General features: G+C 44.8%; 1 protein-coding gene across 2 annotated transcripts in view; it reads left to right on the forward strand.

The window, feature by feature from the left end:
- The window catches only part of LOC311500668 (echinoderm microtubule-associated protein-like 6), a gene marked incomplete at its 5' end in the record, with an annotated part of 34,257 nt that extends 15,151 nt beyond the window's left edge, over positions 1 to 19,106 (forward strand). The window contains 36 exons of one of the 2 annotated variants that reach the window (XM_084562200.1): positions 82 to 219; positions 312 to 453; positions 542 to 656; positions 1,347 to 1,559; positions 1,643 to 1,810; positions 2,057 to 2,163; positions 3,758 to 3,876; positions 4,150 to 4,336; positions 4,428 to 4,533; positions 5,585 to 5,678; positions 6,188 to 6,288; positions 6,378 to 6,580; positions 6,664 to 6,775; positions 6,869 to 6,996; positions 7,236 to 7,377; positions 7,458 to 7,610; positions 7,984 to 8,115; positions 8,482 to 8,570; positions 8,994 to 9,170; positions 9,369 to 9,603; positions 9,680 to 9,833; positions 10,354 to 10,432; positions 10,846 to 10,975; positions 11,079 to 11,177; positions 12,031 to 12,051; positions 12,391 to 12,564; positions 12,819 to 13,027; positions 13,849 to 14,006; positions 14,196 to 14,310; positions 14,401 to 14,589; positions 15,017 to 15,189; positions 15,283 to 15,445; positions 15,795 to 15,898; positions 15,976 to 16,129; positions 16,217 to 16,317; positions 18,413 to 19,106. In XM_084562200.1, coding sequence (XP_084418326.1) covers positions 82 to 219; positions 312 to 453; positions 542 to 656; positions 1,347 to 1,559; positions 1,643 to 1,810; positions 2,057 to 2,163; positions 3,758 to 3,876; positions 4,150 to 4,336; positions 4,428 to 4,533; positions 5,585 to 5,678; positions 6,188 to 6,288; positions 6,378 to 6,580; positions 6,664 to 6,775; positions 6,869 to 6,996; positions 7,236 to 7,377; positions 7,458 to 7,610; positions 7,984 to 8,115; positions 8,482 to 8,570; positions 8,994 to 9,170; positions 9,369 to 9,603; positions 9,680 to 9,833; positions 10,354 to 10,432; positions 10,846 to 10,975; positions 11,079 to 11,177; positions 12,031 to 12,051; positions 12,391 to 12,564; positions 12,819 to 13,027; positions 13,849 to 14,006; positions 14,196 to 14,310; positions 14,401 to 14,589; positions 15,017 to 15,189; positions 15,283 to 15,445; positions 15,795 to 15,898; positions 15,976 to 16,129; positions 16,217 to 16,317; positions 18,413 to 18,437 — 4,909 coding nt within the window. In that variant the 3' untranslated portion in view covers positions 18,438 to 19,106. The remainder of the gene's footprint in view (positions 1 to 81; positions 220 to 311; positions 454 to 541; positions 657 to 1,346; positions 1,560 to 1,642; positions 1,811 to 2,056; positions 2,164 to 3,757; positions 3,877 to 4,149; positions 4,337 to 4,427; positions 4,534 to 5,584; positions 5,679 to 6,187; positions 6,289 to 6,377; positions 6,581 to 6,663; positions 6,776 to 6,868; positions 6,997 to 7,235; positions 7,378 to 7,457; positions 7,611 to 7,983; positions 8,116 to 8,481; positions 8,571 to 8,993; positions 9,171 to 9,368; positions 9,604 to 9,679; positions 9,834 to 10,353; positions 10,433 to 10,845; positions 10,976 to 11,078; positions 11,178 to 12,030; positions 12,052 to 12,390; positions 12,565 to 12,818; positions 13,028 to 13,848; positions 14,007 to 14,195; positions 14,311 to 14,400; positions 14,590 to 15,016; positions 15,190 to 15,282; positions 15,446 to 15,794; positions 15,899 to 15,975; positions 16,130 to 16,216; positions 16,318 to 18,412) is intronic. The other variant, XM_084562201.1, reaches the window with a different exon arrangement.
- Positions 19,107 to 23,485: the final 4,379 nt, after the last annotated feature.

The raw sequence follows: 23,485 nt of genomic DNA on the forward strand, positions 1-23,485 counted from the left end.
GTCCATATTTATATACAGACTACGGTAAAAACTCAAGACGTCTGTCCTGAGGAGACCGTTGTTTGTGTGTTTTGGTCTCAGGCTGTGGAGTCTGGTGGACCACGCCCTCATCGCTCGCTGTAACATGGAGGAGGCGGTGCGCAGCGTGGCGTTCAGCGTGGACGGGTCCCAGCTGGCTCTGGGCATGAAGGACGGCTCCTTCACCGTCCTGAGAGTCAGGTGACACAAACACAACAACAGCTGTGACACTAACCCGTCAGGCTCTGTGGTGACACGGCGTTAACTGGACGTTTGTCTTGGGTCCGTCTCAGAGACATGACGGAGGTCGTCCACATCAAGGACAGGAAGGAGGTCATCCACGAGATGAAGTTTTCTCCAGACGGAGCGTACCTCGCCGTCGGCTCCAACGACGGACTGGTGGACGTCTACGCTGTCGCTCAGAGATACAAGAAGGTCAGAGGTCAGAGGTCACGGCTGTGTGGACGTTTACTGCTGAGTGTAGGACGTCCTGACCGTCTCTCTTCTCTGTGACTGAGGGCAGGTTGGAGAGTGCTGTAAATCTTCCAGCTTCATCACACACCTGGACTGGTCCCTGGACGGGAAGGTCCTCCAGACCAACGACGGGGCCGGAGAACGCCTCTTCTACAGGATGCCCCGTGAGTCTGTGATTCCTCAGACACACGACTCAGACTTAGACTCAGACTTAGACTCCGACTCAGACTCAGACTCAGACTTAGACTCAGACTCAGACTCAAATTTAGACTTACATTTTACGTTACTTCCAGTAAAGTAACGTAAAATATAATCTAGTAAAATCTAGTAAAATAAAATAGTATAAGCAAAAAATGTACAAACTAACTAATAACATAGGATGGATTAATAATGTTCATTAACATTAATATTAGGACAGTGAGCACACTTTAGGATAAAGGTTCAGGGAAGCTTTAAAGAAAAATAAGAATTAAGTCAAAATAAATGCTGACAGATTATTTCATATTTATGTCAAGAAAGTTAAACTCTTGGGACGTTTCTTTTAATCGTGAGACTTTTGTTCATTTTTTAGTCGTTTTTATGAAGAAATGTAGAAAATGATGAAGGATCCTCAAAACCTTTTAGTTTATCTCTGATTGTCGACTGAACGCTTCGTTTTCTTGAATTTCTATTAAATGAGGAGTAGAAAACGACCTCGTCTGAATGTCAGGACGTCCTACAGTGGACCTCAGTCATGTTAAGAGACGGTCTCAGACTGATTCCTCAGCGTCCCAGAGGACCGTCCACGTCTCCTGTGATGGTCGTTGATAGAAACCTTTCAGAAATGTCCGTGTGCTCTGGTTGTGTGTTCTCAGTGGGGAAGCCGGTCGTCAGTAAGGAGGAGGTCAAAGGTCAGCACTGGGCGTCCTGGAGCGGCGTCCTGGGCCCCGAGGTCAGCGGCATTTGGCCTAAATACTCCAACATAACGGAGGTCAACGCCGTGGACGCCAACCACGCGGCCTCCGTCCTCGTCACCGGGGACGACCATGGACTAGTAAAGCTGTACCGCTTCCCCTGTCTCAGGAAAGGTCTCCGTCCCTCCGTCTCGTCCTCAGCTCGTTTTTATTTAAATTTATTTTTGGTTTAACGTGAATCGTTTATTTTCTCCAAGGAGCCAAATTCAAGAAGTACATCGGCCACTCGGCACATGTGACCAACGTCCGCTGGTCACATGACCTCCAGTGGGTGTTGACCACGGGCGGGGCCGACCACGCCCTCTTCCAATGGAGGTTTCTACCGGAGTCGGTGATGAACGGAGGTCTGGATGTAAACGTCCAAGGTAAGCGGAGTTTATCAGTCTGGTAATAAACTATAAATAAACCAAACAGAACCAGAGGACGCCATGACACCTCCTCTAGTGAAGCAAAGGAGGTGGAGCTCCCCCTGGAGGCTGGAGGCTGCAGTGTAATGTTCATCTAAAACCTTTAAAACAAGTTATAAAAGATTATTAAAACAAAGAAGAATTAACTTTGATTCCAGATATTTCATCTTAGATCAGCTGTTGTGTCTCTGTCTCCTCCTTCAGACAGTCATGGAGACTCCAACAGTGAGGAGTCGGACAGCGACGTGTCCGACGTCCCGGAGCTCGACTCCGACATTGAGCAGGAGACGCAGATCAACTACGACCGACAGGTACGACCCACCTGTCCATCTCCTGTCCGTCACCTGTTCGTCACCTGTCTGTCTCCTGTCCATCTCCTGTCTGTCACCTGTGTGTCTCCTGTCCGTCTCCTGTCCATCTCTTGTCTGTCACCTGTGTGTCTCCTGTCCGTCTCCTGTCCATCTCCTGTCCGTCACCTGTCCATCACCTGTCCTTCACCTGTCCATCACCTGTCCGTCACCTGTATGTCACCTGTCCATCTCCTGTCTGTCTCCTGTCTGTCTCCTGTCCGTCTACATCGTTGAGCTGTAGTCTTTTACTTCTCTCCGTGTCCTGACGGAGGTTTCTCATTCCCATCAGCCTGCAGGAGCTCTGTCTTGTTGCCATGGTGATCATGAAACACACCTTATCTCCAGCAGCAGACGCCACCACCAACGCTCAGCAGCGTTTTCCTTCCATCTCACGTCCGTCCAAACATTTCTTCACCTTCATTATTTCAGAGTCCACCTCTGTGGACAAACCTGAACTATCTGACGCCACCAACCAGATAAATGATCTAAATACAAATGTTAGCATCAGCCAAACATGTTTAGCATTTAGCTCATGTCTTAGTCTTGTTTCAGCTGCATTAGTTGAAGAGAGACGTGTTAAATGTCTTCAGGTCTCACAGTAGATCTGTTTTTATATCATATTTTATATTTATAGTTTATATAACACAGTCCAGACTCCTGTCACAGTTAAACAGTCGGTGACTCTCAGCTCTGATCCACATATTATTTATTTATTTTGTAAAGCAGAATGAAAAAAGTGGAGCGCTGCCAGACTCATGTGAAACCCAGCGACTCAGCCTCAGCAGAATAATTTACCTGAGGAAGAAGGAGGAGGAGGAGGAGGAGGAGGAGGAGGAGGAGGAGGAGGAGGCGTCTCTGCAGAGTTTCAGCTTCTAACTAACACACAGCGTCTGAACCCAATGAACACATGAACCAGAGACATGAGACTAAAGTGAGCCAATATTACATATCAGAGAGGAGCTCCTCTAGGATCCAATCAGAGTCCATGTGTTCAGAAGTGTTTCCATCAATGTAATGAGACTCAGGTGTGGTTCAGTTCCTGGTTTAGTTTCAATAAATCAGGGATTTGTCTCAGTCTGATCTTCACAACACATGTTTGTGGACAAAGGAGCTTTCTGAGGAGCTCAGAGAAAGAGTTGTTGTTGCTCATCAGGCTGGAAAAGGTTCCAGAACCATCTCTAAAGAGTTTGGAACCCACAAATAATCCACAGTCAGACAGATTGAAGATGACTGTTCCCCTCCACAGGAGTGGTCCACCAACAAAGATCACTCCTAAAGTCCAGAATAACTGAAACAACATTTATACAAGAAGATGTAAAGCGACGGATAATAACACGTCTGTCAACTCATTGTTTCATAATCTGCAGAGTCCTTGGAAAATGTGAAAATACAAAACATCCAGAGTAACAAACTGTGCTGCCTACATGTCCCAGGATGCATTGTGCACAGACAACCTGGCATTTAAAAAAGACGTCAGAAACACTGTGTGTCTGTGTAAGTAGCTCCAGAGGACGAAGCCTTGAGGAGTAACACCAGGTGTGGTTTTCTCCTCCAGGTGTACAAGGAGGACCTGCCTCAGCTCCGACAGCAGAGCCGAGAGAAGAAGCAGCAGGTTGGATCTCTGAAGAGACAGAAGGGACCGGAGCAGGGCCTCCGACTGCAGTTTGTTCACGGGTAACCATAGAAACGCTCCAAGAGATTAATGCTGCATCCAGAAAAACTGAACACGTCTCAGTCTGGATTTATAGGAAAATAATGTTCTGGGTCCTACAACTGTTTATAGGGTTGGTTTAGGTTATAGGGTTAGAGGGGTTAGAGGGCTGGGGGGATTAGAGGTTAGGGGGGTCAGGATCTAGGGAAGCCTTTACGTCAGTGGGAAGTCCGTCCAGAGAAACCTGACTTCCTGTGTGTGTGTGTGTGTGTGTGTATGTGTGTGTGTGTGTCCAGGTACCGTGGCTACGACTGCAGGAACAACCTGTTCTACACTCAGGGCGGGGAGGTGTTGTACCACGTGGCGGCGGTGGGCGTGGTCTACAACCGACAGCTGCACAGCCAGCGCTTCTACCTCGGCCACGACGACGACATCCTGAGCCTCAGCATCCACCCGCTGAAGGACTACGCCGCCACGGGACAGGTGAGACTCTGACGTCCAGGTCCGGTCTGAGGCCATCGCCCTGAACTGAGCTCGACCCAGTTCCTGATCGGGGAATGTGTCTTGTGTTCAGGTTGGGAGGGACCCGGCCATCCATGTGTGGGACGTCCAGAGCCTGAAGTGTCTGTCTCTGCTGAAAGGGTTTCATCAGAGAGGAGTGTGTGCGCTGGACTTCTCAGGTCGGTTTAGTCCAGTCTTACATGAATTAAATCCTTCCTATATATATATATACATATTGTCCATAGACAGTATAAAGATAGAACAGCTCCTCTACAGTGAAGCCAAATCAAGTAGAGCTCCCCCTGGTGTCTGGCTGCAGTATAGGTCATAAGCTCCACCCCCTCCATGTTAGTGGGCGGGACTTGGGTCAAACTAAAACACTAAAATACACGTCAAATAATTTATATCAAGGATGGTTTCTGTCATTTTAGGTAGTTAATGTAATGTTGATGAATGTTCAAGAGTCAGTTTGTTGGATAAGTTTCGTTTTAGTTATTTGAAGCTATAGAAACAGGATGTGACATCATGGCGACCAAGATGGCGCCGCCCGTATCCCCAGGAAAATAGAGTCAGTTTGACCAATGAGAGGAAGAGGAGTTCTAAATAATAGATGATGAGTTGTTGAACAGAAGCTGCTCATGATGAACACGACACAAAGAAAACACTGAAGGTCACATCTCTGGAGCTTCTTAGCAGACACTGTCGGTTTTCTCTTCCTAAATAATTTAATAAACAGTTAGAGCTAGAACGATACTGAAGGTTTTAGATGAACTAGTCTGAGTTTCTTATTTCAAGCGTGTGAACAGTAAAAACAGATAAACTTGTGTTCAGGGCTGAGGTTTGGACAGATTGGAGACATCATCACAGAGCTCAAGATTATACTCGTCTCCACCAGGAATGAGCTGGCGTCTTTTTGTCCATCATCCATACATGGATTTAGACATAGAACACCCAGAGAGAGCTTTGTCTTATAGCCATTAGCTTAGCATTGAAGATCAGGAAGTTGTTCTTTCTTAACGATCTGTTCAGTTCAGCCTCTGGGTTTAATTATTCAGATTTTAGTCACAGATTAACATTTAAAGGCTCTTATCACACGGTTCAGTCCTCTATAACTTTACGTCACATTTCACATGTTTGACCCCAAACTTTCTTAAATTCAGATCTGATCTCCTCTAGAGACGAGTGTGTGGAGGTTGAATCATTCAGGTTTTTCTGTTTGTCTCCTCACAGCTGACGGGAAGAGTCTGGTTTCAGTCGGAGTCGATGACGAACATTCAATCGTCCTCTGGGACTGGAAGAGAGGAGAGAAGCTAGCCACGGCCCGGTACAGCTAATGCTACGCACCGTTTACTGCTGCTCCTCAATGCTGCCGTCTGAAATGATCATCTGTGTTAATGATACGACCTAAAGACGAACCAGCGATGGAAGGAAACATACAGATTAATCCTAGAGCTGCAGCAGAATACAAAAAAAGATGAAGTCCAGTCTGTGACAAGCTCTCAGAGAAACAGAGACCAGTCAGAGAGGGTCTAGATTTAAATCAGAGTCTGTGTGTTCAAGTGTTTCCATTAATGTAATGAGACTCAGGTGTGGTTCAGATCAAACTCTGCAGCAGAAGAAAATAAGAACGGAGTCAAGTTCAAGATCAGAGCTTTCAGTTTTTCAAAGTTTCTAACATGTCAGCTGTAAACATTTAAAAGTTGGTTTAGTGTTTTTATTTCTTCTCAGAATAAAATGTTGTAGTTTTTATTCCTTCACATTTATCTGAAGCTTTAGTTTCTCTACAGAGACGATGCTTCATGATGATGATGTTTCTTCTTCTTCTTCTGTCAGGGGTCATAAGGAGAAGATCTTCGTGGTGCGGTGTAACCCTCTGCTCATGGACAAGCTGGTCACTGTGGGAATCAAACACATCAAGTTCTGGCAGCACGCAGGTAAAACAGCAGCAACTGACCAATAAAGACGTTTATCTTTGTGCTTTTAATCATTATAACGGTTCTAATGTGGCGGCGGCGGCGTCCAGGCGGGGGTCTGACCTTCAGGCGTGGTGCGTTCAGGAGCGTCGGCCGTCCGGAGACCATGATGTCGGCGTGTTACGGCCGCGGCGAGGCGCTGGTTTTCTCCGGCGCCGCCACCGGAGACGTTTACGTCTGGAAGGAAGCTCTGCTGATGAAGACGGTGAAGGCTCACGACGGACCGGTGTTTGCCATGTTCTCCCTGGACAAGGTGACGAGGACGGGGGACAACGGAGGGACAGACAGAGGACACTGCTGCTTCTTATTATTAATGAGAGGAACGCTTGTTCTCAGGGCTTTGTGACGGGGGGGAAGGACGGAGTGGTGGAGCTGTGGGACGACATGTTTGAACGCTGCCTGAAGACGTACGCCATCAAGAGGACGGCCCTGTCCCCCAGCTCTAAAGGTGGAGGACGGAGGAGGGACGGATATGTTCTTGGAGATACAGTAAAACTGAAAACATGTTTCTTACTTATTATCTGTCTCTGTCTCTGTCCAGGTCTCCTGCTGGAGGACAATCCGTCCATCAGAGCCATCTCTCTGGGTCACGGTCACATCTTGGTAGGAACCAGAAACGGAGAAGTTCTGGAGATCGACAAGACCGGACCCATGACCCTGCTGGTCCAGGTCTGTGTGTTAGTGTGTATTAGTTGTCCTTTGGGGACATGTTGTCCTTGGGGGGACATTTTTCTGGTCCCCACTCTTACAGGATAATAACTGAAAGGTATGCAGCCGTGGCCCTGAGTAGTGTTTCCAGGCGATCCTCTCCGGCTGCCTGGCAGACCAAACCCAGGGCAGAGACGGTGACTGACCCTTGTTCTTCTTCTACTCTTCTTCACTTCCTGTGGATCTGTGTTTCTGACCAGGGTCACATGGAGGGGGAGGTCTGGGGTCTCGCCGCTCACCCCCTCCTCCCCGTCTGCGCCACCGTCAGCGACGACAAAACCCTCCGACTGTGGGAGACGTCGTCCAATCACCGCATGGTGGCCGTCCGCAAGCTGAAGAGAGGTCAGATATGAGCCGTCCCTCTGAGACCGGTCCAGACTGAGACATGGACGGACTCTAAGGCTCAGCTGTTCTTCTTCCAGGCGGGCGCTGCTGCTCCTTCTCCCCCGATGGGAAGGCGTTGGCGGTGGGTCTGAGCGACGGCGGCGTCCTGGTGGTGAACGCAGACACGCTGGAGGATCTGCTGAGCTTCCACCATCGCCACGACGCCATCTCTGACATCCGCTTCACCCCAGGTACAGACACACAGGAGCTGACCTTTGACCTCTGAACCCACATCAGTTCATCTCTGAGTCAAAGTCAACGTTGGCGCCAAATTCCCTGAAGGTTCCTGAGATTGGTCAACAACACAATGATCTAGCAGTAGCTCCTCCTAGCTTCCTAGCCTCTCAGCTAACGGTAGCTCCTCCTAGCGTCCTAACCTCCCAGCTAACGGTAGCTCCTCCTAGCTTCCTAGCCTCCCTGCTAACGGTAGCTCCTCCTAGCTTCCTAGCCTCCCAGCTAACGGTAGCTCCTCCTAGCGTCCTAACCTCCCAGCTAACGGTAGCTCCTCCTAGCGTCCTAACCTCCCAGCTAACGGTAGCTCTTGTTTTCTTTCTGTCCTCTCAGACTCGGGTAAATACTTGGCCGTGGCGTCACATGACAGCTTCGTGGACATCTACAGCGTCCTGAGCAGCAAGAGAGTGGGGATCTGTAAAGGAGCGTCCAGCTACATCACACACATCGACTGGGACGCCCGAGGTCAGCCAATCAGAGCTAATGTCCGTCCAGTCCATCTTCTCCCTCTAGTTTCTCATCATCCAACTCTTCTCTGTCGTCAGACTTCTTAGATCCTGACGCTGCTCTCAGAGTTCTGTCATGATCTAAGATTTCTAATAAAAAGAATCAGAACTGAATCAGAAAGTGTATTATTTAAACCCAGCTCTGTAATAAAAACATTTCTTTTAGATAAACTCTTAATGTCACGTCCCTCTGCTTCCCCATGTGGCCGTGACGTTTTATTACAGGTGTAGATATAAATAGACACAGACGCTCATCTCACCTGTTTCCCTTTATTAGATCTAAATCAGTTGTAGTTTAATAAGTTGTTGTTGCTCTTCGTTGCAGGTAAACTGCTGCAGGTCAACACAGGAGCCAAAGAACAACTTTTCTTCGAGGCCCCGAGAGGAAAAAGACAAACCATCAGAAACTCTGAGGTCAGAGTGAAAATACAGCCTTAGTTAATATTTAAAGTTAAACCTTTTGTAATAAATGACAAAAAGTTATTTAGACTCCTCCTCTTCCTCCTCTTCCTCCTCTTCCTCCTGATGTAGCTCCCCAGGGTAATGAGTCTCTAAGGCATGTTACACATCAGAGTGTCACTGTGTTATTATCTATAGTACCACCATTAGTCCACTAGATGGAGACAAAGGACCATGTTAAAGCACAGGGCTCAGATTCTGTCAGGCGAGTCACCATGTGGTGGATAGTTGATGGAGAATCATGTGGATTAAATTCAGTTGCAGGACTGTTCCACTAGAATACATTTATAAGTGTACCTAATGACCTAATGAAGGCGACTGCCTTCATCTTTGTGTATAATCAAGTGTGTGTTTGTGTGTTTGTGTGTTTGTGTGTAGCTGGAGAGGGTGGACTGGTCCAGCTGGACGTGTGTCCTCGGTCCCAGCTGTGAGGGAATATGGCCGACGCACAGCGACATAACCGACGTCAACGCCGCGTCGCTCACCAGAGACCGGACGCTGCTCGCCACCGGAGACGACTTCGGCTTCCTCAAGCTGTTCAGCTACCCCGTCAGAGTACGACGCCCAGCATGGCTTTAAATGATCAGCCACAACATTAGGACCACCTCCTGACTCTGTGCTGTGGTATCCACTGACTGACAGGAGTCATGAGACTTCACCAGTCAGTGGTCATAATGTTATGGCTGAGCGGTGTGACTGCTTTCTTTCCGTGTGAAGCATGTTTCAGGTCTTTTGTGTCGTCCCTCCCTCCAGGGTCAGTACGCTCGGTTCAAACGCTACGTGGGACACAGCGCCCAGGTGACCAACGTCCGCTGGGCTCAGGACGACTCCGCCCTGCTGACGGTGGGCGGGGCCGACACCGCCCTCATGATCTGGGCCAGAGAGCGAGGGGGCGGGGTCAGCGTGGAGGGGGAGGGGCCCTTGTTGCGTGACAACCGACCGCTGGTGGACAGCGAGGAGTCGGACGATGACGTGGAGGAGGACGGAGGTCGGGGCCCCTACAGTCTGTAAAGCGTCGGCCCGTTGCCTCTGCTGTAGTTTAACGGCGTCCTGTCTCTTTAAAGGCTACGACAGCGACGTCGCCCGGGAGAAGGCGGTCGACTACACCACCAAGATTTTCGCCGTCAGCCTCAGAGAGACGAGAGGAACCAAACCTCACCAACAGCCCAGGGAGGTCTCTGTGGACGAGAGGTACGTGGTGCACAAGCAAAACACGCCGTCGCCATGACAACGGGCCAGCATCACATGACTGGACTGGAGTTTAAAGCTCCACCAACTAAAGGGCCCTTTAACAGACAGATTAGCCCCGCCCACCAGCCTCTGAATGTAAACCTTTATATCCAAATCACGTCTCAGAATCTTCAGTGTGTTTATATATTTATAGATTTATACGTCCTCGCTCATTGACAGAGAAGTTCCCTGCTGATCATAAATGAGAACATAAACACCCACTTTACTTGTTTAGCATGGTTAGCATGGTTAGCACGGTTAGCATTGTTAGCATGGTATCATGGTTGCATGGAGGCATTTTGTTAGCATGTAGCCACGTATAGCTTCTATGAGGTGATCTTCGTTTTCTAAAGCTCTCTGTCTTGGTTCTGTCCCTCTGCTGTCCAGGGGATCCAGGTAACATCTGTCCTCACTGTCTGTCTGTGTCCCACTGGTATAAATGACATGAATGATTGATTGATTGATTGATTGGTTGATTGATTGATTGATTGATTGATTGATCCTTCAGGCCTCCAGTGAGTCGAGCGACGCCACAGCCTGAGAAACTCCAGAAGAACAACGTGTCCAAGAAGAAGAGACTGGTGGAGGTCTGTCTGTCTGTCTGTCCCTTAATCTGGTTATTATTATTTTAATCTGATTATTATTATTATTTAATCTGGTTATTATTATTTTAATCTGATTATTATTATTATTTAATCTGGTTATTATTGTTTTAATCTGATTATTATTATTTAATCTGGTTATTATTATTTAATCTGATTATTATTATTGTAATCTGATTATTATTATTTAATCTGGTTATTGTTATTTAATCTGATTATTATTATTGTAATCTGATTATTATTATTTAATCTGATTATTATTATTTAATCTGGTTATTATTATTTAATCTGATTATTATTAGTGTAATCTGATTATTATTATTTTAATCTGGTTATTATTTAATCTGGTTATTATTATTTAATCTGGTTATTATTTGAAGTCTCTCGTCCCTCTGCAGGACATGGTCTTGGATCACGTCTTTGGTTTTCGAGGCTTTGATTGTCGTAACAACCTGCACTACCTCAACGACGGCACCGACATCGTCTACCACACGGCCGCCACCGCCATCGTCCACAGCCTCAGCAATGGTAACCACGGCAACACGCCGTCTGACTCTGGGCTTGTGGAGCTTTGTTAGAGGAGGTTCTAGAGGATCTGAGCGATGTGTTCAGGTGTCTTTCTGTTCTGCAGGAACTCAGAGTTTCTACCTGGAGCACACGGACGACATCCTCTGTCTGACCGTCAACCAGCATCCCAAATACAAGAACATCATCGCCACGGGACAGATCGGTACGATGAGCGTCTGCTGCTGCATGGCCTCATGTCTCTACTAACTAGTCCTGCTTCTCTGTCCTCTGCTTCCTGTCCAACCTGCCACCGTTACTTTAGTCTCCACCGACAGAAAAGACTCTTTGCTTTGACGTCTTGTGTGGTTGTGATTCAGGTTCATGGTGCAGCAGCGTGACGTGAAGGAGGTTGATAAATTATAAACACAAAGAAATTACCATGAATATGTCGTTGGTGAAGGAACTTCAGCTTCATCTGAAACATTTTTCACCAAAGTGACAACATCTTGATTTGGAAATAAAACTAAAGAGCTGCTAAAAAGGTCCAGAACGTTCTACATGTCTGCATAAAAACACTCAGAACATCCTGAAAGTCGACAAAGATGAACCTTTTCCAGCCTGATGAGCAACAACAACTCTTTCTCTGAGCTCCTCAGAAAGCTCCTTTGTCCACAAACATGTGTTGTGAAGATCAGACTGAGACAAATCCCTGATTTATTGAAACTAAACCAGGAACTGAACCACACCTGAGTCTCATTACATTGATGGAAACACTTCTGAACACATGGACTCTGATTGGATCCTAGAGGAGCTCCTCTCTGATATGTAATATTGGCTCGGCTTAAGTTCTACTTTCAGGACTCTGTTGATGCTTTGACTGATTTTTATGAAGAGATGTAGAGACGTCTGAAGGACACGACCATGTGAACACCTGAGGAACACCTGGTAGCATACAGATCAGAGTGACTCATGTTTTCCTTTTTGACGTTGTCTGAAACTCACTGCAGCTTTTCATCTGTTTTTGTCGTTGTGGTGTTTTATTGGCTGGCCTCATTTGTCACCATCGCTCTCACCAGGTGACATCACTGAAGTCCCAGGTAAAGACAAGCCGCTCCGTCCTCCCATCACAGCAAACTCCCTGAGACCCAGAGACCACCGGCAAAACGTTTGATCCATGAGCACTAGAATGAGTTAGTGGAGGTCTCAACCTCACACCCTGCTGTTCTAACTGCAGCTGATTTATAATAACGTATGAGGAGAGTCTCTTTTCTGATTGGCTGACAGCTCTGGTTGGAAGTTGGACGTTGGTCTGGTTCTCAGGGAGCTTGTCGGCTGCTCTCGTCCTCTCCCTGCTCTGTTTGCTCCCACTAACGTCTTCTTGTTCCTCGCTGACGTCCATTAAACTCTTCCCGTCCTCCGTGGTCGTCCCCTTGCAGGCAGCACGCCGTCCATCCACGTCTGGGACGCCATGGGCAAACAGACCCTGTCCATCCTCCGCTGTCCTCACCCGAAGGCTGTCGGCTACGTCAACTTCAGCGCCACCGGGAAGCTGCTGCTGTCGGTCGGAGTGGAGCCTGAACACACCATCACCGTGTGGCGCTGGCAGGAAGGTCAGAGGTCATTCAGTGGAGCTCTACCTGCTGTTGGTTCAGAACCATGAACAGCTGCTTGGAACGGCTGTCACACCTTAAGTTCTTCTTTATTTCTGACATTAGTTATTTTAGAGAAGGAAGGAAGGATGTGATCATTTCTAATAGTGGATGAATGAGTTAAACTCCTCTTCCTCAGATCAGCCCTGTTGAGTAGGTGGTCTTTAATGTGACCCAGGACTCATTGTGGGCTCACACTGGTCATGTCCCTGCAGGATCCAAGGTTTGCAGCAAGGCCGGACACCCGGACCGGATCTTCGTGGTGGAGTTTCGTCCGGACTCAGACTCTCAGTTCGTGTCGGTGGGAATCAAACACGTGAAGTTCTGGACGTTGGCCGGAGGAGCGCTCATGTACAAGAAGGGCGTGGTGGGGACGGTGGAGGACGGCAGGATGCAGACCATGCTGTCTGTCGCCTTCGGAGCGGTGAGTTTTATTCTTTAATATCTGAACATGTTAATGTTTGCGTAGCTTCTTAGCCTCCTAGCTAATAGCTAACAGCAGCTCTTCCTGTTTCCTGTTTTGAATGAAGGAACTGCTCCTCTAAAGTGAAGCCAAAGCAAGTAGAGCTCCCCCTGGTGTCTGGCTGCAGTATAGGTCATAAGCTCCACCCCCTCCATGTTAGTGGGCGGGACTTGGACCAAACTAAAACACTAAAATACACGTCAAATAATTTTTCAAGAATGGTTCCTGTCATTTTAGGTAGTTAATATAATGTTGATGAATGTTCAAGTGTCTGTTTTAGTTATTTGACGCTACAGAAACAGGGTGTGACATAATGGCGACTACCAGTTGCCATGCCAACCATGGCAACTGGTTGGCATGGTAAAGCGGTCTGTGGGACCGTGAGAGTTGGTAAAAAATTAATTTATTAAACAAGTCCAGTGTCTAATCCATCATGTCCTTGTAACAGGTGGAGGTAGAGCAGAGCGTAGTATTAATTAAACTAAAACATGAGTGAGTCTGGAGGAAGTGTGGGCGGGGCATCAATATCACGGCTCCACGTGGCTCCGCCCTCAGACCGTACTGATCAGACTCTGGATCCAAACTCACAGGATGGCGCCGCCCGTATCCCCGGGAACATAGAGTCAGTTTGACCAATGAGAGGAAGAGGAGACGTGGCGTCCATATTTATATACAGTCTATGCTCCAGGCTGCTGCCACCTGCTGGTATGAAGAGTTATTGCGTTCAAGTGCAACATTTACGTCCGTCACAGTTGCCGTCCTCCGTTGCCGTGTGTTTTCAGAACAACTTGACGTTCACGGGCGCCATTAACGGAGACGTGTACGTGTGGAGAGACCACTTCCTGCTGAGGGTGGTGGCGAAGGCTCACAACGGGCCGGTGTTCAGCATGTACACCACGCTGCGGGACGGCCTCATCGTCACCGGGGGCAAGGAGAGGCCGTGAGTGATCCTCCGTTAACAGCTAATGAGACGGTGTTGATATTATAAATAATAAGCTTTTGTTTGTGCATAAATATATATTATTTAACTCTCATCCACAGAGCTGAGTCTGGTTTAAGTATTGTTCTACTGATGGTTGCTAACAGTGTGATGGTGACTCCTGTTTTCTTCTGGTTTATCTGACGACAGGACGAAGGAGGGCGGCGCCGTGAAGCTCTGGGACCAGGAGATGAAACGCTGCCGGGCCTTTCAGCTGGAGACGGGACAGCAGGTTGAGTGTGTCCGATCAGTCTGCAGAGGAAAGGTGAGTGCTCCTCTTCATCCTCCTCCTCCTCTTCATCCTCCTCCTCCTCCCTTTGTCCTCCTCCTCACCTCGGCCCCTCGTCTTCCTCAGGGTAAGATCCTGGTGGGGACGAAGGACGGTGAGATCATCGAGGTCGGGGAGAAGAACGCAGCGTCCAACCTGCTGCTGGACAGTCACGGCCGTGGAGGAATCTGGGGTCTGAGCGCTCATCCTGGTAAAGAGCTCTGCATCACGGCTAGCGACGACGCCACCATCCGGCTGTGGGACCTCAGCGACAAGGTACCGCCCCCAAAACACCTCCACGCCGCGCTAGCTACAGCTAGCAGCGTCAGAATAAGACGCCAAGGCAATTCATCCTAGCCTCCTAGCTAACAGTAGCTCTTCCTAGCCTCCTAGCTAACTCTAGCTCTTCCTAGCCTCCTAGCTAAAAGTAGCTCTTCCTAGCCTCCTAGCTAACTCTAGCTCTTCCTAGCCTCCTAGCTAACAGTAGCTCTTCCTAGCCTCCTAGCTAACTCTAGCTCTTCCTAGCCTCCTAGCTAACAGTAGCTCTTCCTAGCCTCCTAGCTAACTCTAGCTCTTCCTAGCCTCCTAGCTAACAGTAGCTCTTCCTAGCCTCCTAGCTAACTCTAGCTCTTCCTAGCCCCCTAGCTAATAGTAGCTCTTCGTAGCCTCCTAGCTAACAGCGCCATGATCGTTTTCTTCTCAGAAACTCCTGAACAAAGTTAGCGTTGGCCACGCCGCTCGCTGCGTTAGCTACAGCGCCGACGGAGAGATGCTGGCGGTCGGGATGAAGAACGGCGAGTTCCTCCTCCTCCTCGCCAACTCGCTCAAGATTTGGGCGAAGAAACGAGATCGCAGCGCCGCCGTCCAGGACATCCGGTACGAGACAGGACCAGCTAAAGACGTAGTGGCTAATATTTAAATCATGAAACAGAAATGTCTGAGGGGACCGGTCCGTGTGTTTGGGTTCAGGTTCAGTCCAGACCGGCGGATGTTGGCGGTCGGGTCCGTGGAGAACACGGTGGACGTGTACGACGTGAGCGGAGGACCGAGTCTGAACCGACTGGTTTACTGCAGCGACATCCCAGCGCTCATCCTGCAGCTGGACTTCTCTGCTGACGGCGGCTACATCCAGGTGATCATCATAGAAATAGAAGCTCTAGACAAACACTTAAAGAAAGACCATTGGTCCGTTGCCATCATACACTTCCACAGAGCTCCTCTCTGATATGTAATATCTGTACCCGGCTGGCCTTAGGCAGATGGGTCCCTCCATATGAGCTGGGTTCTGCTCGAGGTTTCTTCCTGTTAAAAGGGAGTTTTTCCTGCCACCGTCGCCTTCAGGCTGCTCTGGGGGTTTCAGGCCGGGTTTTTGTAAAGCGTCTTGAGACGATTTGTATTGTTATTGATGCTATATAAATAAAATTGAATTGAATTGAATTAATATTGGCTCATTTACTAACAGGTCCAGTGCTTGTGTTCAGGTGTCTACAGGTTCTTATCAGCGCCAGGTGTTTGAGGTTCCTTCAGGGAGGCTGCTCAGTGACCAGACCGCCATCGACAGGATCACCTGGGCAACGTGGACCAGGTAAACAATCAGGTTCTGATGACGAGTTGCTCCAGTGATGAATCCAAACACTTCCTGTCCGTCCGTGTCCTCTCCAGTGTCCTGGGAGACGAGGTTCTGGGTATCTGGCCACGAAGCGCCGACAAAGCCGACGTGAACTGTGCGTGCGTTTCTCACGCCGGCCTCAACATCGTCACCGGTGACGACTTCGGATTGGTCAAACTGTTTGACTTCCCCTGCACAGAGAAGTTTGTGAGTGTTGACATGGATGTTGAGTTTGTGTCGCTGTGATGGAGTCAGACGTGGAGCTGAAGGAGAGTTTATTGTTTCTGTGTTCAGGCCAAATACAAGCGCTACCTCGGACACTCTGCTCACGTCACCAACATCAGATTCTCCCACGAAGACAAATACGTGATCAGCACAGGACGAGACGACTGCAGGTAGGGACACATGTCAGGACAGAATTATTTCAGTTATTACAGACACCAGTCAGCCACAACATTATGACCACTGACAGGAGAAGCAAATAACATTTAAACCATCTTGTGACAGTTCAATGTTCTGCTGGGAAACTTCTGGACCTGGCATTCATTGGTGTGGATGTTACTTAGACATGCAGCCCCCACCTAGACCAGACCAGGCACCCCCACCCCATAGCAATGACACTCCTTGATGGCAGCAGCCATCCCCAGCAGGATGCAGCCTGACACTGACACACACACAAAAACACTTTAGGAACAACTAAAAAAAAAAACATGAAGAACAGCACAAGGTGTTGACCTGGCCTCCAGATTCACTAGATCCCAAACTGATCAAGTATCTGTGGGATGATCCACAGAGGCCCCTCCCCTCAAAGACCCCCCACTAACAACAGGACACCCTCAGAAGGCCCATGTCCATTCTCTGATGAGTCAGCTACATAATATTAACCCTCTTGAGTCATTAAGGACAGAAATGTCCACGTCCAAAAAACTGCTATAAAAATTTTAACTGATTTTTTCTGCATTAATCTCTTAAACTACTTCAGAACTTTACAAAACTACCAAGAATTCAATCATTTTGAGGATTTTATCTGGAGATGCACCGACATGAAAATTCTTGGCCGAAAACCGAAACACTAATAGAAATTACTATGACAGTTATTAGTTCCATTACATTTATGGCTCTGACTGTTTACTAACTTCACTAAAATCAAGGCATTACAATAAATTAATATTAATGTTTCAAAGAAAAAATCAATTACAAAATTATGAAAATATTTATTTAGCACATTCCAACAATGCACAATATAAAATAAAATTCTAAATCAAATGTTTAACTTGACTCCACTCATGTTAAATAATAATGGAGCAGAAGCTTTTACAGCATCGATCCACTGAGCAGTTAGACTGAGCATATTAGTTTTTATCTTTGTTTTTATCTTTATTAAGAAATAATTGGTTCACTGCACCTTTAGAAGAACAGCGTTGTCCCTTTAAGAAAGACGGTATCTTAACTGAAGTTGCTCATGGCTGTAGATGTGCCGCTGAACGGGCATGTCGCAATAAAAAGTGAAAAAAAATAGGTGAAATTTTCGGTGGCCGAATATTCGGTGCATCCCTAATTTTAACTCTTTGAATTCCATCTTGATTACTGTTGATTTTCTTTTTTTTTTTTTTTTTTTTTTTTTAACAAAAACAAAAAATTTGTAATTTTCCATCAAACTAATGTTGGAGGCTGGGGCTTTTCTTTTCAGATCAGTTTTGGATATGACCATCTGAATACTGACCTGATTACGTTATTAGTTCTTGTGTAACATCAGATTTAATATTTACTGTCCTCTTGTGTCCCATTGACTCCCATTTAACCACATTTATTAACATTCATTCTGTAATATTAGGGTTTTATTTGTTTTTAGTGTTCAATACTAAAACCACATATGCATAAAATGTTTATTTCATTAGTTTTTGGTGTTGTGACTGGTCTAATTCAGTCCCTGACTAAAACTAATAATGTAATCAGGTCAATATTTTAATCATCTTGGTCATATCCAAAACTGATCTGAAAAAAATGTCCCAACCTCCAACATTAGTTTCATAGAAAATGACAAATTTTTTATTTATTTATTTATTTTTTTGTAAAAGTACCAGCAGTAATCAAGCTGGAATTTAAAGAATTAAAATCCTCTAAATGATTGAATTCTTTGTAGTTTTGTTTTTTGGAGCCAGTTTTAAGTGTTGAAATGATTTAAGAGATTTATGCAGAAAAAAACAAAAAAAAATATTAATCAGTTAAATTATAATATCAGTTTTTTGGACGTGGACATCTCTGTCCTTAATGACTCAAGAGGGTAGAGATTATTTTCTTTTACAATTTTTTTTTATTCTTTTAATTTCAACATGTAGAGACCTTATTATAAAACACTGCACCACGTGCACTGACATGATGAAGAGGAAACATTTTCCCAAACGGACAAACATGTCTCTAATGATGCCTGAAGGTGGTCATAATGTTATGGCTGAGTCAGTGAATTAAATCCCTTCCTGTGTGTTTCAGTGTGTTCGTGTGGCGGTGTCTGTGATCACTGGGACCTAAAACGCCTTAACAGCACCACAAGTGGATCCAGAGGGACTCGAACCCACGACCAACAGGAAGCAGACGCAGACCGTCAGCTGATGTTTACAGTTCTACTACGGCGTCCTGCAGGGGTCAGACGGCAGAGGACACGTCCACAGGACACGTCCACAGGACACGTCCACGTTAACGTTTAGTCTTGTTAGTTTTACGTGTCCCTGAACGCACCATCAGCTCCTCAATCAAACTAAATAGAAACCAGAATAGAAACATTCCTGTCGTTCTTCACTTGGTTTGAATCTGGAACCAGTTGGTCCAGGTTTCCTTTCAGCTCTGATCATCAGTGATTCATGACCTCAGAGGAACCTGGAGAATGAAACTTGATTTATTTTGTCTTTCTAACCAGACGGAGCTGATCCAGACTAAAGTGCCTTCTTCGTTTCTGTCTTTTGTTTCTGGTGCTACTCTGAATGTTCATCCATGAAGAAGAAGAAACGTTTCTCTTTGCTGCTGCTTTTATTTTGAAACATCCAAAGCATGGTGATGGTACTGATGTTGTTGACGCCGTGACGATGTTTTAACTGTGAAGACTTGGTTTGTTTGTTTGTTTGTGTCGAAAAGAAGAAAAAAATAAAGTTTACACTAAAAATCTGATTCATTGATTCACTGACGTCTCACGGTCAAAACAAACGTATCCAACAAAAAGACACGTGAACATTCATCAACATTATGTTAACTACATAAAATGACAGAAACCATCCTTGAAAAATTATCTGACGTGTATTTTAGTGTTTTAGTTTGGCCCAAGCCCCGCCCACTAACATGGAGGGGGCGGAGCTTATGACCTATACTGCAGCCAGACACCAGGGGGATCTCTACTTGATTTGTCTTCACTCTAGAGGAGCTGCTCCTTGATCAGGATTTACCAGATGAACCATGTAAACAGGAAGTGGGGAACCTTCAGAGAAGGTCTAAAGAAGTTCACATCAGCAATGAAAACATGTTATCCAATCAGAACCGTCCGTCTCTGTCAAGGCCCCGTGAGCTGGCTCGTTAATTGGTTAGGACTTCACGATGTTCTGGTTTGGAGAGTGACGGGGAAATTGACCAATCACGGTTTGATTTCAAGTGGGCGGGACTAAAACAAAAGATCGTAGGCCTTCCGGAAGTCCGAACATCGGAGTCTCGGCAGAGTGGTGAGACTCAACCGCTCACATTATTATTTTTACATTTAATGTAAACCTTTATTGAACATTTGAAAAGTACAGACAGTCAGATGATACCTAGACACAGATAACTGGACTCAACCGCTCAGAGTTAAATGGAGGCAGATGAGAGTGACGTTGTAGCTTGATAGCGTCACCTTTCACAGGAAAACTTCAAATAATAAAACACTGAAGACCAACTCCAGAACTGGAACTAAAAGAAAAGGTTAAGAAAGTGGAAAGGCATTTCAAGACCGGAAATGATCAGTGATATCATGGATGACGGGCTGTAATAAAACAAACAGGCTGTAGGCTGCTGCTGGAGTTATTTACTTTACACCTGAAGTCATCACCTGGGTCAGTCCACCTGGGTCAGTCCACCTGGGTCAGGGAGGAGTGGTCAGCCTCACAAAGTCAGCCCACCGACATCCAGATTCTGCGGCACACCTGCAAGCGACGGTCACCTGTATCGCCTCACCTGCCTGGTGCTGTGTCCCCGTGTCCACCTCCTCCGTGGAGCGGACCGAGCGGCTCTGGAGCGCATCAAGACGCAGACCAGGACCAGTACTGGACAGGACCTCCTGGGAGCTTTGGCGCTGATGTCCATAGAGACAGGACTTCTTGATGACGCTGCCATCGCCCACTTCACAAAGACACACCGACCAATGGACTTGGCTGTCACGTGAGGTAGGCCTGTGTTATAAGCCTCCTACTGGCCAGGTGGACATTCAGGAACTTGTCTTCATTGCGGAGGTTGTCTGTAAACGTCCCAGCGCAGATTGTGTGATGTCATAGCGGTGTCCATGGTGATGAAACGAGCCTCGTGTCCGTGTCAGCAGCGTCACGCGGTGACGTTCTGGGTGACCTCATTTATATTTTCAGATTTTGTCTTTAGAGTAGACTGTGTTTATTTAATGTCAACTATGTAGCCTAAAGTTAATGCTGAGAATGTTGTTGATGTGATGGTCTATTTGGTTACATTATTATTTTTAATGCAAACCTTTATTGAACATTTGAAAAGTACAGACAATCAGATCTTTTTTTTTTTTTTTTTTTTTAATTACATTGAAACAATAAATACAGAACACAAGAACACAAAAGGAAAATACACACACAAAAAGGGACACAATTCATTATCCTCAGTCTTTTAAACTAGGCCTTAGTGCATACCATTTTCTTTCATACTCCTTGGTCTTTTGCTGTCTATTTGCAATAATACCCTCTAACTTAAAATAATGTTTCAAAAGGGAGAGAAAATTAAACAATGTCAAAAATTCTTTTCCTTTCAATTCAAAAATAAATCTCTTACCCAGTAAAATAACTGTATTTAAAACACTTGGACATCCATTTCTTAATTCACCAAAGATAATTGTTTGAGGGCACATTGAAAATACAAGGGAGTTTAAAGCTAACCATTTTTCCAGGGTCATCCAAAACATAGCCACATGTGGACAAAACCAGAAAAGATGCAAAATATCTTCAATTTCAGTTTTACAGAAACGACAGTTTTGGTCCTCTTGTAACCCCCAGATGCAAAGCATTTTTCTTGTGAGCAAAATTTTATATAGAATTTTAATTTGGAAATATTGAGATTTAGTATCTGTAATAGAATTATAAATTAAATTATACACCTGTCGCCATGGCAAAGGGGTATCAAATATCCCCTCCCAATAAGATTGAAATCTATCTGGGTCCTTCTTCAAATTATATGCCCTCAAGAAAAACTTGTACATAAAGGGGTTTATCTTTTTCCCTTTAAGCCACAAATAATTTTTTATAAGAGGTTTACATACCAGCAATTTTCTTTTTGCGTTTTTAACTTTTCTCCTCCAATCAAAGGGAATTGCAGCTACCAACTGATAATATCTAAATTCCGAACACAATTTACCAAATAATTCACAGAAATTTTTATATGAATAAATATTACCATTCAAATCAATTACATCATTTACAAAGATAATGCCTTTTTCAACAAAATGCTCCCACAAAATAGGTAATCTGTTAATCAGTATATTAGAATTAAACCATATCATTTGTTGCAAGATGGCATCCACAGACTCAGGTGGAAAATACTGAAAGTGTAGCCATGCCTGTATCATACCTTTAAAAAAAGGTGATAGATTTATAAAAATATTTTGCAGACACTGAAAGTGGATATTTGAAATCTGTGCAAACATAAATAAATTATACTTAAATATTGGGTGTATATTACGCAAGAAGCATGAGGAACTCCAATTAGGATTACAACATATTTTTTGTACCCAAGACGCTTTTAAGGACAGATTCAGTGCCTTGAGATTAATTAATTTAACACCTCCTTCATCCAAAGAATTATATAAGTATTTTCTCTTAATTTTTTCTGGTTTATTATTCCATATAAAATTAAAGACTAATTTATTATACTTCTTATAAAAAACCTCATCAGGGGATGGAAGAGACATTAACAAATAAGTAAACTGAGAGGTACACAATGAATTAACAAGGGTGACTTTCCCAAATAAAGATAATGCTGTTGATTTCCATGGACATAACACTTTTTCAAGTTTATTCTCAAAGTTTATTTTTTAGCAATTCGTCAATCCTTTTTGGAATATGAATACCAAGTATATCTATTGGTCCATCTGACCACATCAGTGTTGAATTACATGAAAGTTTGAATGTAGTTCCATGTAATGAGCCTAATCGAAAAATAATACATTTATCATAATTTGGCTTCAAACCAGACAGTTCTGCAAAGTGATCCAAATCTTTAAGTAATGCATTCAAATACTTTTCTTTGGGTGATAAAAAGAAGATTATATCATCCGTGTATAACGAAAGCTTTGATTCTACCCCATAATTACTCAAACCTTTAATACTAATATTATTCCTGATTTTTATTGCTAATGTTTCTATTACCAACAAGAACAAATATGGGGAAAGTGGACAACCCTGTCTAACTCCTCTAAATAATAGAAAACTTTGTGATAGATGGCCGCTGTTTATAATTCTACTTGATGAATTATTATATAGTACTCTAACCCAATTTATCAAAGAAGTTCCAAAGTTGAAAAATTCCAAACATTTAAAAATGTACTCCCATTTCACTGTATCGAAAGCTTTTTCAAAATCGGCCACAAAAATTAAACCAGGTTTCTTTTCTTTCTCATAAAGTTCAAGAATTTCTAAAAGATGTCTTATACTATCCCCAATAAATCTACCCTCAATAAATCCATTCTGATCTTTATCAATAATTCCATGCATAACCTTTTTAATTCTAGAGGTGATACATTTAGACAATATTCTGTTATCACAACACAATAGGGTTAAGGGTCTCCAATTTTTTAATTTAACTGGATCTTTATATCGACCATTTGCCTCTTTACTTGTTTTAAGAGAAGAGAGATCAGTCCCTCCTGCTGAGTTCCAGACAATTTACCAACCTCAAAAGAATAATTGAAAGATGCTAGAATGGGATCTTTTATATAATCAAAAAATATTTTATAAAATTCAATCGGGATCCAATCTTGTCCAGGACAATCAGATCTTACATAGAAACAGATAAGTGGACTCAACCATAGACATATATGTCTATGAACTCAACCGCTCAGAGTTAAATGGCGGCAGACGAGAGTGACGTTGTGGCTAGCTTCCTGTTGGTCACTAAACAGGAAGTGGATCTAAACACAATGTTGACACAAAACTGAAGAAGAAGAAAATAAAATCTCATTTAAATGAAACTTTTTATTTATTTTTTGCAAAATAGAAGTAATGATACAAAATACAGTTAATAAAGTGAGTACGGTAAGGTACAGATTACAAACATTGCCAGAGGGTATATACCACATACAGAACTTTAGGAAAGAAATAT

Source organism: Chelon labrosus (genome assembly GCF_963514085.1).
Source record: "Chelon labrosus genome assembly, chromosome: 15".
Taxonomy (NCBI): domain Eukaryota; kingdom Metazoa; phylum Chordata; class Actinopteri; order Mugiliformes; family Mugilidae; genus Chelon; species Chelon labrosus.